This window comes from Nuphar pumila, chromosome 9 (genome assembly GCF_984573655.1).
Source record: "Nuphar pumila chromosome 9, dmNupPumi1.hap1.1, whole genome shotgun sequence".
Classification (NCBI taxonomy): Eukaryota; Viridiplantae; Streptophyta; class Magnoliopsida; order Nymphaeales; family Nymphaeaceae; genus Nuphar; species Nuphar pumila.
In genome coordinates this window covers 1,655,594-1,675,317 of record NC_143257.1, presented here as the reverse complement: position 1 = coordinate 1,675,317, position 19,724 = coordinate 1,655,594, and the positions used below count along the sequence as shown (strand labels likewise).

Below are 19,724 nucleotides of genomic sequence, written 5' to 3'. Positions count from 1 at the left end.
GAAAACCCTGTTTTCCGTGTGACCACAAACACCCATTTCCTCCTCTGTACGGACTCTGTCACTTTCTTTACTGTGCAAACTGCAAACTCATCTCCCCCCCCACCCCACCCGAAAACCCCTAACCCTAATCCTTCCCTCTTTCTCAGAGCAATGGCTGCCTTCTCTCTCTTCTTCTCCTTCTTCCTCTTCCTCCTGAGGTACCTCTTCCCCCTCACTCTCCTTTCTCTCTTCCCCATTGCTGCAGCTAACCCTAAACCTAATTTGTCCTACCAACCGTCTTTCTCCTTCCCCAAATTTGAGGAGACTCGAAGCGATTTGGGTATCTCTCTTTTTTGTGATGCTCGTATCTCTCATGCCGATTCCGCCATCAGAATCACCAATGGATCGTCTCCGAGCTCGGGGCGAGTTCTGTACAAGAACCCCATCGAGATGTTCCAAGGGAAAGCCAAGGTGCCCATCTCCTTCTTCTCATCCTTCTCATTCTCGATATCGCCCGGCAATGGCGGCCGGCTCGCCTTCGCTTTCGCGCCGCGGGGATTCCCGTTCGAGCTCTCGGACGGTCGGGATGATGAGCCCTTGGCCGGAAAATCGAGGGCTTTCGTCGTTCGGTTTGATGCTTCGAGCAGGCTCATTTCGATTCGGGTGAGTGATGCTCCGACGGTGGGCGTGGTGGTGAACGACGGGGTTCGGTTGAATTGCTGGATTGTGTACGACTCCGGTTCGAGAGTGGTTGAGGTTAGGATCGGGAATTCGAGCGAGTTTCGGCGTTTCAGCCCGGTGATTTCGTACTCGGCCGATCTTTCGAGGGTTTGGGATGAGGAGATGTTTGTGGGCATCGGCGCTTCGAGCGCGAACTCATCTCAGATCGCTACTCTGTACTCGTGGAGCTTCAGTAAGCGGTACTCGTTCTTCACATTGCACTCGGAGCCGCTGAACCCACAGGATTTCCCGAAATTCGGCGATGATGCCGCAAAGGAGCCGAGGAAAGGCAACCTAATGGGAGTTCTGGCTGCCCTTGTTGCTGGCGCCGGGTCTGGTGCCATGGCTGTGATTGCGCTACTGTTGGTTCGGTCGCGCTTTGCCAAGAAAAATTCAATAGCTCCGGCAGAATTCGTGGTCGATCCCATGGATCTCGGGTATGAGAAGATCAAAATTGTTGGAGATAAGGGTGTGTACGATGCTAAGAAGTAAAGGATCATAAGCGATCCTTCTCTTTGTGTTGTACATTACTGAATTGTGGTATAGCTACTTTTTTGCTTCCGCATTTTGCTGTTATTTGAAAAAGTGCTTCATGATATCCCTATCTTGAATGTTCTTCACGACAGAGGAAATCTGTCACTTTTGGAAATTGTAGATTTTCAACAGTGAACTGGTCTTATATGCTTTCCTATAAAGAACTGCACTTTATTCTTACAGTAGTCAGTTATGGTTGGTAATATGCAATGTTGTTGTACATATGTACATATGCATAAGCATGCATTTATGCTAGAAGATCAACCTTAGTTCTTGTCTTATATGATATGTATTATTTTAGAAACTGTTCCTTGTAGTTTTTGTTTGAAATCTTATGTAACTCTCTCCATTTTCTGAAATTTCTAGTCTCTGCAATAGAAATCCACGTTATATTGATCGCCCAAGTGTGCATTTTATATTGTCTTGGTTTCTGATTATTCTGCTTCACTCTGGTATTGATTTGTATCTAGTTTAGGAGAATTTTGAATTTAAATTTTTCAAGTCAATACAATTTTTTACAATGCTGTAATTATCGTATCGGAACTCATATCGCATGAGCCTGAGATAGGGGAGTAGTGTACCGTATCTTAAGATACTGGAAAAAACTTGAATTAAAAATCACAAAAATCTGAAAATTACAAAAAAAGAGAAAAATCTCCAAAATGTTCAAAAATATAAAAAAAAAAATTATAGATTGCAATAGAAAAAAAGAGAACATGAATATATGCATTATGAGTAACTAAACATAAAGATGCACTAGTAAAACATTGGATATGATAGTGATAACACCCCTAACAAACATTTAACAAAAGTCACAAGTCACAAGCATGAATGTTTGATACCAAAGTTATATATTACATAACAAAACAAAAGAAGCATCATAATCTATCAATCATAACAAAAACGATATTCAAATGATGGATTTTCGTCTTCTTCAGAGTTGTTTTCTTCTCTTCCTTCATCCACGTTCATCTTTGGCCAACATAATTATTGTCATCATCTACTTGAGCCTCCATCTTAATCTCCTGTTGCCTCCAATCCTCATCATCACCCATGACACTAGGCTCTTTTTCTACCCACTCATCCAATATATCGAGGTTGTCACTACTGATGGGATCGCAGCTGCCCCTCTAGCGTCTTCTCAATTATCTTTGTATTTGTTTGCAATATTTAGATATTAATTAGAATACAAGTTGCATTGAAGTAGATCCACCAGCATATATCTTAATGTTTCCTTTGCTTCAATCTCATGTTGTAAGCGACAAATGGTGTGCATCCAATACCACTGTTGTCTGTCCCACTTCCACCCCCTTGCCCTTCTGCTACCGTAAAATCTCCATCTCCTCAGTGAGGCCGGTCATGCAGTCTGTTGCTTTCTAATACACCTTAGATGGCGTTTCCAGCTCTTCCAAGGTTGGGACATATGGTAGCCTTCAATTTCTGCCGTCTCCTGCTGTTTTTTATGCCTCTTCCTTTGCAATTCCTTCAATAGCTCATACATCTGCCATTTCACAACATCTGGAAGATGCATAGAAATGCATGTAGTCACATCAAGCCTTGTGCCAGTTAAATGATGCTTCATCCTAGAAATGCCTCCATGAATGAGCTCTTATAATAGTTTCATTGGTTCCACATCCTATGTCCTTTGTAAACCGGTGTACAATGACCCCATGCCGGGTCTCTCTTAATGCAGCCATGCTCCAAATACGTTGAATCAATCCCTTTAGGGCGGATTTGAGGGTTAGAGTGCACAAAAATGTGTGTGATGGAAATGGGGAGGGATTTAGGATAAATCATGCCACTATGACTCGGTTCTATGAGTTAGAGCCTTAGAGGCCAAAAAACAAGTGTGTAGGATGAAAATGTGGTGTTTTAGGATAAAAGATGAGGGGCTTTAGGGTTCGATTTTGAGGGTTAGAAGCAAAAAAAAAAAAACTTTGGGTATGACAGAAATGTGTGAGATTTTTTAGGCAAACCACACTTCTATGTCTTGGATCTTGTAAAAGCCTCAATTTTTAGGATGGATTTGATATCAAAATAAGGTGGGTAGGCTTAGAAAAAGGGTTTGGGGAGGGAGAACATGAAAAAGAGGATCAAAATGATGCTTGGAGACTAAAAAATCCCCCCCCCCCCATAAGTGGCCATTCGCCACTTTTCAGTGTCAGAAAAGTAAAAAAAAGGTCGACTCATATGATGAGGGGTGTATTGTACAATACGATATGATGCACTCACGAATCGTATGATACATACCATATTGGTACGATAATTGTACCAAATATGATATAAGCCCTAAGTCGTATCGGTCCCTTTGCCGATATTACGATATATTGTGTCGTATCATACGATACAATATGATACTGACAACACTGATTTTTGAAATCTGCCACAATCATTGTAAAAAAAATTCGAAAAGCAGTCAGAGAGAAGACCAAGAGAATTGTGGCTTTTATGCTAAAATGGAAGCCATTGTTGGTCATTCTCTCACAATAAAAAGGAAACAGAAACTAATGCTTGCAAAACTCTTCTCTAGTGGTTTGCAAGTTTGGCTTTTCTGTTACATTTCTTCTTCTTTCTCTTTCTTAAAGAAAAGATGTCTTTAAAAACCACATAGGTTTTATGACTTTATGAAATGTTTGTAATTTTGTATTGTTTTCTGAGTGAGTGAACTGTAAAGCGAATCGAGATCATAAAGTTGAGATCGGTAAATGATTACCATTGGACAAGTTTTGAAAAGTGTGCATAGTTTCTTTTGGATTAGCGATCTTCAGTTTGGCTATTTCAGGCTGTCATGTATTCACACACACACACACGCCGTCCCAGCTACTACATTTGTGTGTGTGTGTGTGTGTGTGGAGACTGGAGAGAGAGAGAGAGGGTGTATTCTACATACTTGGTCACTTGGTATGCATGAAGCGTAGTGGAGAATCATTGGTGTAAATCAAACAAGAAAATGGCAGGCACAAGCCCGCTTGTGCATTTGCATGATTGTGTATGAGCATGTGTTTCTGGTAATCTTCCTGCATAATTGATATTGATCATAGTGGAGAATCGTTGGTGTAAATCAAACAAGAAAACAGCAAGCACGAGTTCATTTCCACATTCTTGTGACTGAACATTTTTGTTGACCTTCCTTAATAATAGATGGCTGTGTATGAGCATTGTTGATGAAATCAATCAAGAAAGTGGTACACACGAGTTCATCTATGCATATGGATGGCTGTGTATGAGCATGTGTGTTTTGGCAATCTTCCTGCATAATTGATATGCACCACAGTGGAGAACAGTTGGTGTAAAATCTCCACAAACTAACCGTGCATGCACATCTCAGCTAGCTTCTGTTATTGAGATCTGCAAATGTAACTTTGATGAATCCTTTTAAGATTTATGAACTTGACATGCACAAGCAAAGAGGGAGGCTTTTTTTGTTATAACGAAGCAAACCACCATTGAGGGTTCCTGGGGATAGATTCATGAGCACACTCCCTCAGGGACCTGAACCATCCCTTTGCCAATCGCCCCTTACCAATGTAAAACCTGCAGCTAAGCGGGCCCCTGGGAATGTCACCTCTTCTCTTTGTCCTTGTAGTGAGGGATGCACATCCTGGATATTGAACTCGTGACACTCTTCTACTTGGAGCACCTTAAGCGGGGCCCCTGGTAAGGTGTGCAGGGCCTCCTGTGGGCAGCAAAGAGGAAGTTATCCACTTCATTTTCGTTTTGCATTTTTATCCACTGCACTTCCATTCAAAACCACTAGAGAGAGGCATTCTTACAGCAATTCCAGAAAATTAGCATTTTGAAACAACAGCTATTTCCCCCATGGATGTCCTCAACCATTGCTTAAGCTCTGCAACTTAATACCTCCAGAAAAGACTTCCAGATATTTCGTTTCACTCAATCTTTAGTAGTTTCTTCAAATGTTTATTTCATTTTGAAAAGAACCTGGTTTGTCAAGTTTATTTCCCCAATAACGTGGCTTTTCCTAATATAACTTGATCTTGTAGTGTTTCTTAAAGGGGTTTTCATTTTGAAATTTCATCATGGGCATAGCCTAGTGATGATTTTTTTTCAAACAGCCATTGCCTTTCTTATTCAAGGAATTACATAAGGTCACATTTGAAAATGAGAAATTCTTATACGAAGAATTCCCTTCGGTTTGAGTGACCTGAAAATCTCTCTCTCTCTCTCTCTCTCTCTCTCTCTCTCACACACACACACACACACACACACACACATATATAGTGTTGTTTTTACAGGAATCAATTATTGGATTATTTGATTTTGATGCATTTAGTAAGAATTCAAAAATCAACAACAGCCCACAATTTTCATAAATTTTTGAGGCTCTAAATATCATTTTTTCATCAAAAATGCATATTTCAATTGTCATATTGAGAATTGAGAAAAGAACACCAAAAATCCAATACCATGTCTCATTTAGCAGTTTCCATCCTATAGAGAGAGAAAAACCTGTAAGGTCGATCCAGGGTGTCGGACGAGCTCGAACGTGCGGCATTCTGCCATGTGTCTTTTTTTTAGCCTTTAGTGGCAGTTTTGAACCACCAAGACCTGATTTCCGCCCTTAGCAGTGGTTGAAAAACTGCAGCTAAAGTCATGTTTGCACAAATTCCGCCAAAGACCTGATTTCCGCTCGATCAGCAGCGCAAACTCGTTCGAAAATCATCAGATTTTCTACCCGTTTGATGATGAAAATGCTTACCTTTCTTTTTATCAAATTTCGACTTTCAATCGTGCGTGGAAATTTCTGTCAAGGGGCCACCACCTTTCTTATTTAAGGAGTTGTGTTTGTTATATAGGCCACCTCCTTCCCTCAATCTGCTCCGCATTCTCTCAATATTTGGTGCCCACCCAAATAAAAAAATCGGGTTAAATAAATTTTCATTTTGGCTCAGTTGCAATAAAATATTTCCCCTTGACTTAATTATAAATTTGGGATCTAAACTGCCATTGCCTTTAGTTATATTTTTTTAATATTTTCATTTTGTCCTCAAGACCTTGCGTGCGCAACTCTTGGGCTCATTTTTACATCGACCAAACCTAAAGTTTCTAAATATTCATTTGTACTCAACCAACGCTAGAAATTGGTTGCCTAAGATTTCATTGTACCTTCAAATAAAACCAATAATTGAGTAGCTAGAAATTGGAATAATATATAGTATTCTTATGCTACTTCATACATAATTATAGCAATTCTAGGAAATAAAAAAAGAAAAATGGAAAACCTAGAAATGCTAACAAAAATACAACTGAGCACCTATCCCACACGAAGCAGGCAACTGGAAGTTGCAGATATCCAACTCTTAGGAACTAATACTATAACCACATTACATCTCTGCACCTTCTTCTTCTTCTTCTTCCTCATAGTCTCCCTCCTCATCTGCAGTTGCATCCTGGTACTGCTGGTATTCTGAAACCAGATCATTCATATTGCTTTCTGCCTCTGTAAACTCCATCTCGTCCATTCCTTCTCCAGTGTACCAATGCAAGAAGGCCTTTCTCTTGAACATGGCTGTGAATTGCTCGCTCACCCTGCGGAACATCTCCTGAATCGAAGTCGAATTTCCGATGAAGGTTGATGCCATCTTCAACCCTGTTGGTGGGATGTCACAGACAGTGGACTTGACATTGTTGGGGATCCATTCCACAAAGTAAGAGGAATTCTTGTTTTGAACATTGATCATTTGCTCGTCCACTTCTTTTGTGCTCATCTTGCCGCGGAACATGGCGGATGCCGTCAAATACCGCCCATGCCTTGGATCGGCGGCACACATCATGTTTTTGGCATCCCACATTTGTTGTGTTAGTTCAGGCACTGTAAGAGCGCGGTACTGCTGAGAGCCTCTGGATGTAAGAGGTGCAAAACCCACCATGAAGAAATGCAGACGTGGGAACGGAATCAGGTTAACGGCCAGTTTTCGCAAGTCAGAGTTCAACTGGCCGGGGAATCTCAAACAGCATGTTACGCCAGACATGGTTGATGATATCAAATGGTTCAGATCACCAACTGCAAGCAACATTGAGATTCAAAGTTAGAGACCATAATTCAACTATGTTTGAGAGCTATTCAGGAAGCTTACAGCTAGGAGTGGTGAGCTTTAGAGTTCTGAAGCAAATGTCGTAGAGAGCTTCATTGTCAAGAACCATGCATTCGTCTGCATTTTCGACGAGCTGATGAACGGAGAGTGTTGCATTGTAAGGCTCGACGACCGTGTCGGACACCTTAGGAGAGGGAAAGACAGAGAAAGTGAGCATCATTCTGTCTGGGTATTCCTCCCTGATCTTTGATATGAGTAGCGTGCCCATTCCAGACCCTGTTCCTCCTCCTAAGGAGTGTGCCACCTGAAAACCTTCAAATACAAGATAATATACATATCAACTGGGGCCATCTAACAGGAGAAAAAACACAGAAAAGTATAACGGTGAACAAAGAGACTAGTTCAATTTGAGAACTATGCCTCCATTTTTTCCATAACAAGTTTCATCTATAACGAGGATGCAGGGAATGTTTGAATGCTTGTAAAATACATGGGGCTGTGTTTTAGGCCTGATTCAGACTGGGCCGATGCTTAAAATACATGGGGCTCAACAGGCCTGGCCTGAGCCACACCCAAGCCCGATCACAACTGACTTCTAGGTCAGGCCTATCGGGGCTTAATCCTGCCAGGCCGGCCTGATGCTGAACTAACATATCACAAGTTGAGCAGCATTTGCGATCTGTTAGCGTAGTCTCTCCCAATTTTTGTTGAAGGATATGCTGGCTCCTCCATTCATTAGTCTGTGATCAGAACAGCTTGGACTCGGATAGTGGGGATAGCCAGAATACTTCATATCAACAGATACTGGGTATATCAGTATCGATTAGATCTGAGATCTGTTATTGAATGGCTCATTCAATGAGCATTCTCAATATTATGCCTTGAAGAGGACTCGAACCTCCACGCTCTTTATTTGTTGTCCATCTTTTGAATGGGTTGTATTCGTCATTCTACTTCAGAAAACCACACATACACGCACCCACAGCAAAAACAGTACTTAAACCAGATGCCAAACTCACACCATACACTCAAAACCCCCAAATATCCTTGAAAACCAAAATCAACGCACAGAGAAATAGAAACAAACCAACCAAAGCAGCACTACATAGTTTGAGAGCACAAAATACAGTCTGATGATGTTACCTTGCAAGCAGTCACAGTTCTCAGCCTCCTTCCTCACAACATCAAGAACCGAGTCGATGAGCTCCGCTCCCTCCGTGTAGTGCCCCTTAGCCCAATTGTTTCCTGCGCCAGACTGCCCGAAAACAAAGTTATCCGGCCGAAAGATCTGGCCGTAAGGCCCGGACCTGAGGCTGTCCATGGTCCCCGGCTCGAGGTCCATGAGCACCGCCCGGGGCACGAAGCGGCCGCAACTCGCTTCGTTGTAGTAGACATTGATCCTGTCAAGCTGCAGTTGGGAGTCGCCATGGTACCTGCCGGTGGCGTCGATCCCGTGCTCCGTGCAGACCACCTCCCAGAACTTGGCACCAATCTGGTTGCCACACTGACCTCCCTGGATGTGCAATATCTCACGCATTTTGGGGTGCTCTGTTTGAGAGAGAGAGAGAGAGTAAATGGGAGGTGTGGACGAAGGGAATTATATAGAAAACAAGTGCTGCACGAGAGAGAGAGAGAGAGAGAGAGAATTGGGGCCGTAACGACTCAATTCAGGTATGTTTGAATTGGGCTGCTGCTGACCGTTGGAGTCGCCTATCCAACGGCGGGAAAGAATCTACAGTTTTGAATTTCAAATGTTGCAACGACAGACCTGAATGTGAACGGGGTGAGATCCAGGCAACCTTCCTCAGATAACCGTTAGTTGAGGATAATGACGATGTTGACCTTCTAAAATGATGGGACTGGACCATGCCCTTGCCTACTTTTAAGGGTAGTTTTGTCATTCAACTCTATCTTTGAAAAAAGACCATCGTAAAAAAAAAAAGGCAAAAAGTCACTTTCTACGTCTCCCGAGTCCTGACTTGATAACACACTAGCACGGCCACTGACATGAATGGAGTATTATTTTAATATTTTTAATACTTTTTTATATCATTTCGATCTTAGTTTTAAAACCCAATGACTTGAGGCTCATGCTTGATTGACTCGTGGGTCGGAGAATGTTAACTTTATATTAACATATCATATATAATATACATATATTTTTATAATATACTTAATGTATAATTTTATTTATATTATATAATATAATATTTTATAAAATATATGTAATTATATACCACCTACAAAATATAATATATATATATATATGACTAGGCCAAGTCACGATTAAAACATGAAATGATGAGTTGAACCAAGTCACTGGGTTGGCTCAGTGAATTTTTAAACCATGATTTGAATAAAGCAGTTTATATATATATATATATATATATAAAGAGAGAGAGAGAAATGAATTAGGTGGCTTGAGAAAGAGAAGACACAACATTCGGGTCAAGGTGAGCACTGACCTGTAGCTCTACCATTAGGGCCAAGCATGAAGCATCTCACAAAGGTACTTGGATCCTTTAGATCTGATCTCAGATTTTGAGCTTTGTTGAGATGATAGAATTTACCAGGTGTTTAGGTGATAATTTCTCATTGCAATTGGGATGTTTGGTAGTGTAGTGTGACTCGAGTTCTCTTTGTTAGAGAATGACAAAAAAGCCAAAAAAAAAATAATAATAATAATAATAATAATCAAACAAAAAACAAGAAATTTATGTTGTTCTGCTAAAATTGCTTAAGTCAACTAGTGCAATGAGCTTTCTTCTTTATTTATTGAGATACATAATATAAATAAAGATGCCTTTTAAGTAGAAGTGTATGAATTTTGCATAGGAGTATAGGAATTTGGCATAGAATCTACAAGTATTGTTGGATACAACAAAGAGTTTACAATAAAATTACAAAACTACTTTTCAAAAAAATTGCCTTGAAGCTATCACCATCAAACCCTCTGCAACCCCTGATTATTGCAAAATTGAATCAGCGGAAATTATGAATTTTATATCCAAATAAAAAATAGGCTTCACACTTAAACAATCTTGTGAGGCTCAACCATTTCACACCAAATGACTTTCTAACTGAGAGGGGCAGGAAAGCCATCATCTCACGAGCAAAGTAATTTGTTAGTATCAATAGTCAATTCACACAAGCTTACTCAAGGTTGAACCCAGCCTGTTTGAGTTCAGCTTGGTTTAAGCTGACCAGTTTTGGGATCAGCTCAAGGTTAGAGTTGAGATTGAGGTTGGCTGTTAGGGTTGAAACATATAAAGTAAATTAAATTTACTAATTTTTTTAATTTAAAAAACTAAAGTAGAGCAAGGATGGGATTGGAACATCATCATTAACCACCACCAACATTATCAGATACATTTGTAAACTACAAAAGCAACCCCACCAAGGGACCAATCATTCACAAATAATGTAAAGTATGGTGCACATACATTGCTAGCTGTGTTAAAAATGAAAAAGAAGACACAAATTGGCATCAAACCATTGTCATCATTCCAGCAAAAAGATGCTATTTGATCATGACCTGAGAATCCAACCTAATTGAAAATCATGGGTGCAAGTAGGGGTGACAACGGGGTCGGGTTTACCCAGACCCGACTCGGACAAAACCCTATAGGTTCGGGGTATGGTGACAAATAAGAAGACTCGGTTAAGTCTCAGGTCTGGACCCGAATTGGTCAGATTAATATACATGGACCCCAATATAGTTTGTGAAATTTTATACCAGAGTGGACCCTACCCGAGTTTCGATTAAAAACATGTAATTTTTCAATGTAAAAATGATAAAAAATTATTATTTTACCGGGTATGGTTCATGTAGTTCTTATCAGGTCTGGGTATGGTTTCTCTTATAGTATACCCGATTAGACTTGAGTTCGGCCCGATACCGTACCAAAAAATCTGGTTGAAGTCTGGTTTCACCGAAGTCCGAACCACACATGACCGGTTGACACCCCTAGATGCAAGGCTCATCAACCAATTTGATCTTACAAATGCATTCAGCGTAATCTCTTTTGCCAGGATGCTTTGGATATAACATCATTTCATCTATAAAAATTTTGAATAATTTGGGATGTTGAATTTTTAAGTTGTAAAAAAAAAACCTTTTTTTTATATATTTACATAGAGAAACGGCCCTCAAGATCATTGACCTAGCTGCACTGGCTCTGCTTGCCTTGACATAATTATTGGATTCTTGCTAAAGAAACCTTGTAGCATTTTTAAGAGCCCGCTTATTCTATTAAAGGAACTGAAAAAATGTGCAAATAGATATTTTTTATTTGTCATAATTGACAAAAAGTTAGGCCCTAAATGAATTTTTTTCTTAAAAGATAAATTTTCTAAAAGTTCTATAAAATTTTAAAAGGTTGATATGAATTATGAAGTAGAATCACTAGAATATGAGAACTGAAAATATGAGAACTAATGTGTGAACCATTATTTTCATAGATTTTTTTTCTTTTTTCTTAAATCTAACCGTACAAATGTGATCAAAATGCTTGGATTTATAAGAACCCACTGTTGAATCATCCGATTTTGATGCATAAACGTGATTTTTTTTAGGTTTTAAAATCAATGGCTTATAATCTTCATAAATATTCAAGCATTCAAAAATCATATTTTTTTATCGAAAATACATGATCCAATGGTTGATTCCTAGCAAATTCATCATGTCAAGCACATCCACATGGTTGGATTTACAAAAAAAAGTGTTGAAAATGCCCATATTTCTAGTTCTTATATTCCAGTTCTCATATTCTAGTTATTCCTATGAAGTATATATATTTTTGAAGATAGCTATAAGTTAAAATAGTTAAATATGCATAACCAATCATTATTGTATAATAGTTTTTTGTAAACCATAATATGAAAGTCTTGTAAAAATAGTGTATATATAAAAAATAAATTATTTTTTTATGACGAGGAATGCTCGTCGAAGCGAGAAAAAACCCCCGGGCGGGGCTCAACGATCACTCTGCCTTGAGTGGCTATAGAAAACAAAACTATTTTGCCAAATTCTCACTTATAAAAAGAAATTGTTGTTTGTATGAGAAAACGTTAGGAGAATTTTCATAAAATGTACCTCATATTTTTTAATTTCAAGAAATGTGCCTCTATTTTCTTGAAAACTACCAATCAAAAGACCTACCTTTGTTATTATCTATTAACTCAAGTTAAATCATAACTCCATATTACTATAATTACCTTTATAATCGTTCAACATATTTATCTTTTTTTTTCTTACAAGGATGAAGGAGTATTTTTAAATTCCAAATGACAATACATGAAACAAAAAATAATCACATTTTTTGGAGATGATGGATGTCAAATTAAGGTCCCTGTTTGGCAATTTCCAAGAAACATATAAACATATCATGAATTTAAAAAAAAATGAAGATCAATTTTAAGATCAGCAAAATGTCGGCTCATAAATGAAATTTCCCCAAAATGTGAATAGAAATGAGCTCGATATTTCACTTATAATGTATATCACAAGCCAAATTTCTATGGCATGCCCTTGCCCAACAACTGGGACAAGCTTTTTCAAACATTTGATACTTTTATTTATAGTTTCTTATTCATATTTGGTGCGAGCACACCCAATACACAATAATACAAATATACTAATGAGGGTAATGTTTGCCACCCTCAGTCATAGCTAAGGAATATATATATCGGATCTAAAGCATGCCGATCGTGCAAAAAATGTAAAAAATTACATAAAAATATAATTTTTGAGCAAAAACACCTTTAGTAACGCACTAAAAGCGCCATGAGAGATCCCGCTAAAGGTTTGAGACCTTTAATGGTGTTTTTAGTGTGCCACTAAAAGTTGAACATATTTTTGAAAAAGGTCATTAATGGTGAACTAAAAGCATCATTAAAGGTTTCAGACCTTTACTGGAACTTTTTTGGAAAAGGTCTTTAGTGCGCGATGCATTTTTTTTTTGCATGATGACCATATATCAACATGCACTGACTTATTTCACTATATATATATATATAGATAGATAGATAGATAGATAGATATAGATATATGATAATTTTTTTGCATATATGACCTTCCAAATGTGTTTTACATGTTAACTTTAGTATAAACTCACCTTTAAATTATGTTTTGCTGAGGAAAAATTGACTTTCTCACAAGTGTGAATCGATGGAGGTAATACAACGATGACAGTGGAAGAAAGGTAAATCAACAACGAAAACAAAAGAAACACACAAAGATTTACGTGGTTCCCTCTCAAACTGAGGTACGTCCATGCCGACCAATAGGTCAACACCTTCCACTATTATCAAACAGGGTTTACAAAAATGGCCAAAGAACATAAGCCCTTACAAACACACGGAGGTGTAACGAAATGAACAAAGCGGATATACCTCACCGAAGAACAAAGAACAAATGCTCTGAAGAACCAGCCTCACGAAGCTGTCCTAAAAGAAGTGTAGCAACACTTCTCGCTTTTGTTTTCTTCATACCCTTTTGGTGCTCTAAAAGTGTATCTCACACTCTCTTCCTGCTTTTTCCCAACTCTCTTTTTCTCTATCCAGCGAGTACTGAAACAAATCGCTATCTAATGAGTACTGAAACAAATCACTATGCAGCTTAAGGCACTAACCACAAATCGTCATCGACAAATCGTTGATCCTCAAAACTCTGAACAGCTGAATCGTCATTCAGCTGTGAGGATTTCTACAAATCACTATCCAGCGAATACTCTAAAACGTCCTCTAGAAGATCAAGCATCGTGCTTGGGAATTCTGTCGCGATAATGAATATGCATCGAACTACTAATGATGCCATAAATGATTAGTTATCAAACGATCTATTTCCAAGATAGATGAGTCTCATAAGGAGGGAAACCCAATAATTCTCCCCCTTCCCGACTTATGTGGAGGCTTCGACCATCCCTGCTAGAGACCGACACTTCTCAAGCTTGTCCTTGGGCAATGCCTTAGTCAACATATCTGATGTATTATCATCAATGCAAACTTTCTCAAGTTGCAGCAATTTGTCATTCAAGACATCTCGAATCCAGTGGTATCGAACATCAATATATTTTGATCTTGAATGAAAAGAGGAATTCTTACTCAAGTGAATTGCACTCTAGCTATCACAGTGAAGAGCATACCTTTTTTGCTTCAAGCCCAACTCTTGCAAGAATTTCTTCAACCACAATAATTCCTTACTTGCTTCTGTAATGGCAATGAACTTAGCTTTTGTGGTGGGGAGATCTACACATTTTTATAATTTCGACTGCCATGCAACTGCTCCCCCTGCAAAAGTAATCAAATGCCCAGAAGTAAATTTTTTACTATCGGCATCACCAGCCATATCAGAATCTGTGAACCCATCGAGAATATGTTCATTGTTTTCAAAACACAAACTCATCTTCGAAGTCCCCTGAAGATACCTTAGAATTCATTTCATTGTTGCGCAATGTTCTTTCTCTAGATTTGACAAAAATCGACTAACAAGTCCAACAACATGAGCTATGTCTGGTGGAGTACAGACCATAACATACATCAAAGAACCTACTGCCGAAACATAGAGAATTTTTTGTATCTCGATTTCTTCTTCATCATTTGCAAGACATTGACTTGAGCTAAGTTTGAAATGCCCTGCAAGAGGACAATTAACAAGCTTTGCTTTATCCATGTTGAACCTCTCAAGAACCTTTTTGATATAATTCTCTTGAGATAACCAGATCATCCCATATGATCTGTCACGAACGATTCTCATCCCAAGAATTTGCTTTTCTAAACCTAAATCCTTCATGACAAAAGTCACATTCAGCTCCAACTTCAGCTTGCTTATTTTACTGATGTCTTGACCCACAATCAGCATATCATCCATATAAAGCAAGAGAATGATAAAGTTACCATCTGAAAAATTCTTCACAAACACACAATGGTCTGTGAATATTCATCCTCAGTCATAAAAGAATCAAACTTCTTATACTACTGCCTTGGTGCTTGCTTTAATCCATACAAACTCTTCTTCAGCTTGCAGACAAGGTGTTCTTTGCCCTTGTCAATGAAGCTTTCAGGTTGCTCCATATAAATTTCTTCTTCCAAGTCACCATGCAGAAATGCAGTCTTTACATCAAGCTGCTCAACTTCTAAGTTCATGCTTGCTGCTATACCAAGCACAATTCAGATGGAGGACATTTTCATAACTAGTGAGAAGATCTCATCAAAGTCAACTCATTTTTCTAACCAAAATCTGTCACGACAAGTCGTGCCTTGAATCTAAATTGAGAGACGTTCCCATCAATCTTCTGCCTGAAGACCCATTTGTTCTTCAACACCTTCTTTTCTTTAGGTGGCTTTACCAGATCAAAGGTGTGATCCTCATGTAATGAATTCATTTCCTCTTTTATTGCTTTAAATCACTCAGATCTGTTTTCATCCTCCAAAACTTCTTGAAAAGTTTTTGGCTCATCTTGATCTGTAATCAACATATACTCATTTGATAAGTATTTTCTGAATGACTGTTTCTCTCTAGTAGACTTTCTTATCGGAGTTTGAGGAAGTGGTTCTTGAGGTGTTGGCTCCCCATCAATTTCTGTCTCAGCACTTCCTTCCTCTGCATCATTATGAGAAGGTGACACCTCCTCCATGAAATCATGAACAACCGGTGCATCAAGAGGATCTAAATCAACAAGATCTCCTATACTAGACTCTGATGGCTCAAATTTACCAATGTCTTCAATGGTCTGATCTTCCAAGAAGACAATATCTCAACTTCTGACCACCTTCTTATCAACAGGGTTATACAGTCTGTAGCCAAATTCTTCATGGTTATAGCTTGAAAATGCTTAAATATATCTAGAACTTGGTCTTTAGTTTTCAATGTATAAGCCTATACTTTCCTAGAGTGATCATCTATGAAAGTCACAAAATACAATGCATCACCAAGTGTCTTGACCTTCAAAGGTTCACACACATCAGAATGTACAAGATCTAGAACATGAGATTTTCTAGATGCAATGCTTCTATAGAAAGAAATCCTATTTTGTTTACCATGAAAGCAATGAACACATGGTTCTAAAGATGTACCTTTAGCCCCTGCTAGGAGCTCTTTCTTGACCAAGACTTGCAGCCCCTTCTCGCTCATATGCCCAAGCCTTTTATGTCATAATTTTGTGGATGAGTCAGTCTCTACAACATTCACAACACTCTTGCAGATCTTCTCTTGCAAAGTGTAAAGGGAACATGTCTTTGTTTCTCTCGCTACCACAAAGGAGTCTTTGGTTAGCTTCCACCTTCCGTCACTGAAGGTGTTGTTGTAGCTTTCATCATCCAACTTTTCGGTAGAGATCAGTTTTAGTCAGATGTTTGGTACATGCCTAACATCTTTGAACAATAATTTGCAGTCAACGTTTATTTTCAAGCAAATGTCGCCTATGCCAACAATCTTTGACACATCTTCATTTCTCATTCGAACATTCCTGAAATCACCTTGCGAATAGGAGGTGAAGAAATCAGCCCGCGAGGTAACATAAAATAAAGCACCAGAATCAATTACCCAATCAGTCTCCTGATCGATCAAATTGATGCTAATACTATCACAGATAACCATGAGCTCTCCATCTGTGATTGCTGTTGTGGTACTTTGCTTTTCTTCTGAGCTTTTCTCTTTGTTTTGCTCCTTAAACTTGAGCTTCCTACACTCCCGCTTCATGTGCCTTTTCTTGTGGCAATAATAACACTCGACGTCTTTCTTTGAACTCGACTGTGAGTGATCTCTGGATTTGTCACGATAGTGCAGAGTCTTGCTCTTACTCCTTCTTCTCTCATGATTTTCAATCACAAGTGCCTAGAGAGGAAAGAACCTGATGATTTTCTCCTAGTTTCTTCATTCAGCAGACTGTTGATAACTTGGCTCATCGTTACCGTTCTATCAGGTGCGGAGTTACTACCTGTGACCACCAAAGTTTTCCAACTCTCAGGAAGGGCACTAAGGAGCAACAAGGTTTGCAACTCATCATCAAAAGCGATTTTCATTGTGGCCAACTGATTCATAATGCTTTTGATCTCATTTAGATGCTCTGCAATAAAGTTGCCCTCTTTATATTTGAGGTTCATAAACTTTCGAAATAGAAAGGCCTTATTCACTGTCGTCTTCATGTCATAAAGGCTTTCTAGTTTGGTCCAAAGACCATGCGTCAAAGTTTCTGTGGATACATGATTAAATACACTATCATCAATCCATTGTCGAATGAAATCGATAGCTTTCCTGTCTAGCTTTCTCCATTCGTCATCTTTCATCTCTTTTGGTTTGCCGCTATCACCCTCTATAGGTCTATCCAAATCTTTATAAACCAAAAGGTCTTCCATTTTTGTTTTCCAGGTCATCCAGTTTGTACAATTTAAACTGATCATACAACCAATGTTGTTCTCCATGACTTCACACACAAATATAACGAACTGAGACTAGAGAAACCAAGGCTTTGATACCAGATGTTGAAGAAAAACTGGCATTCTCACAAGTGTGAATCGATGGAGGCAATATAACGATGACAGTGGAAGAAAGGTAAACCAACAACGAAAATAAAAGAAGCACACAAAGATTTACGTGGTTCCCTCTCAAACTGAGGTACATCCATGGTGACCAATAGGTCAACACCTTCCACTATTATCAAATAGGGTTTACAAAAAATGGCCAAAGAACATAAGCCCTTACAAACACACGAAGGTGTAACGAAATGAACAAAGAGGATATACCTCACCGAAGAACAAAGAACAAATGCTTTGAAGAACCAGCCTCATGAAGCTGTCCTAAAAGAAGTGTAGCAACACTTCTCGCTTTTGTTCTCTTCATACCCTTTCGGTGCTCTAAAAGTGTATCTCACACTCTCTTCCTGCTTTTTCCCAACTCTCTTTTTCTCTCTCTCATCAATCCCTTAAATAGAGGATGAGATCCACATTCAATGCGGAAGACTAAACGTCTTGCACAACTTACAATGTACCTAAACCGCCTTATCACAAATCGCTATCTAACGAGTACTACAAATCGCTATCCAGCAAGTACTGAAACAAATCGCTATCCAGCGAATATTGCAAATCGCTATCCAGCGAGTACTAAAACAAATCGCTATCCAGCGAGTACTGAAATAAATCACTATGCAGCTTAAAGCACTAACCACAAATCGCCATCGACAAATCGTTGATCCTCAAAACTCTGAACAACTGAATCGTCATTCAGCTATGAGGACTTCTACAAATCGCTATCCAGTGAATACTCCAAAACGTTCTCGAGAAGATCAAGCATCGTGCTTGAGAATTCTGCCGCGATAATGAATATGCATCGAACTACTGATGATGCCATAAATGATCAGTTATCAAACGATTTATTTTCAAGATAGATGGGTCTCATAAGGAGGGAAACCCAACATGTTTGTCTGATGTTTGTATGTTAGATTTCATGAGAAAAAATCAATGTCTTATAAAAAAAAATATTTTTACATCAAAATATTATAATGTAAGAATTGATTCCTACTATTTTGACTATGTTAAACACATCCTTGAGACTAGATTTGGTGAAAACAACTCCCCTATATTGGTGGGAGACCTGATGGGCCAAGTTGACCCGACCCATTATGGGTCAAGTTTGAGTCAAGGTTTTGGGCTTTAGCCCATTAGCTATCAGGCTGAAACTCAGCCCGTTTTATACATGGGTTGGGCTCAAGTCCGCTCACTGGATACTGGGCAAACTTGATAGGCCTGAGCTACCTAATTAATTTCATAGTTGCTGGCTGCATAACAACTTTGTAATTGTTATTATTTACCTATTTAGTTATATTAATTTTATGGAACTAGAAAGATACTATTTAGTAATTAAAAATAAAAAGATAATTAGTTGGGTACATTAAAATTTTACTTAATTTATTGCTTTTGATATTATAGAAATTAATTTATGAACTTCATTTTAAAATAACCTACAAATGAGTTTGGGCATGAACATTGGCCTATTGGGTCAATGGGTTGCGTCATAGGTTGCTGTTCAAACCCAAGCCCATTAAGAACCGGGCCAAAACCCTCCCATTAATAAATGGGCTGAACCATCCTTGATGAGCCAGACTCTAAACGGGCCTTGGCCAGGCCAGCCCTATGCCCACCCTCCTACAACCCCCTGTGAGTACCAACTATGAGGTTCCTTACCCGACGAGGATAACAAATGTTGTTTCCTCTAAGTGTATCTAAAAGTAATGTTGTCAGCATTGGTATCGACCCTGAATCGTTTGGCCAACAATTCAGGTGAATTGGTCGATATTGATACCGATTCTCAAGTGAATCGTTCTGAATCGGGTAAAGTAATTTTAAAAATATTTCATGTTTGTTTGAATGATATATGTTAAAATATTAAAATAATATTAAAAAGATAATTTTAAGTATTTTTTATATTTATTAAAAAAT

The 19,724-nt window shown here is 38.7% G+C and overlaps 2 protein-coding genes across 2 annotated transcripts; one reads left to right on the top strand and one right to left on the bottom strand.

Moving 5' to 3' along the window:
- The first annotated feature begins 150 nt into the window (after window positions 1–150).
- Window positions 151–1,191, top strand: LOC149828171 (L-type lectin-domain containing receptor kinase VIII.1-like). The gene has a single exon (XM_090018122.1). The coding sequence runs from the start codon at window positions 151–153 to the stop codon at window positions 1,189–1,191; it is 1,041 nt and encodes a 346-aa protein (XP_089874248.1).
- Window positions 1,192–6,419: 5,228 nt separating this feature from the next.
- LOC149828170 (tubulin beta-2 chain-like) lies at window positions 6,420–8,826 on the bottom strand. The gene is made up of 3 exons (XM_090016777.1): window positions 8,433–8,826; window positions 7,332–7,601; window positions 6,420–7,258 (listed from the first exon to the last, which is right to left on the bottom strand). The coding sequence occupies exons 1-3, from the start codon at window positions 8,824–8,826 to the stop codon at window positions 6,579–6,581; spliced, it is 1,344 nt and encodes a 447-aa protein (XP_089872903.1). The 3' UTR covers window positions 6,420–6,578.
- Between the last annotated feature and the right edge of the window lie 10,898 nt (window positions 8,827–19,724).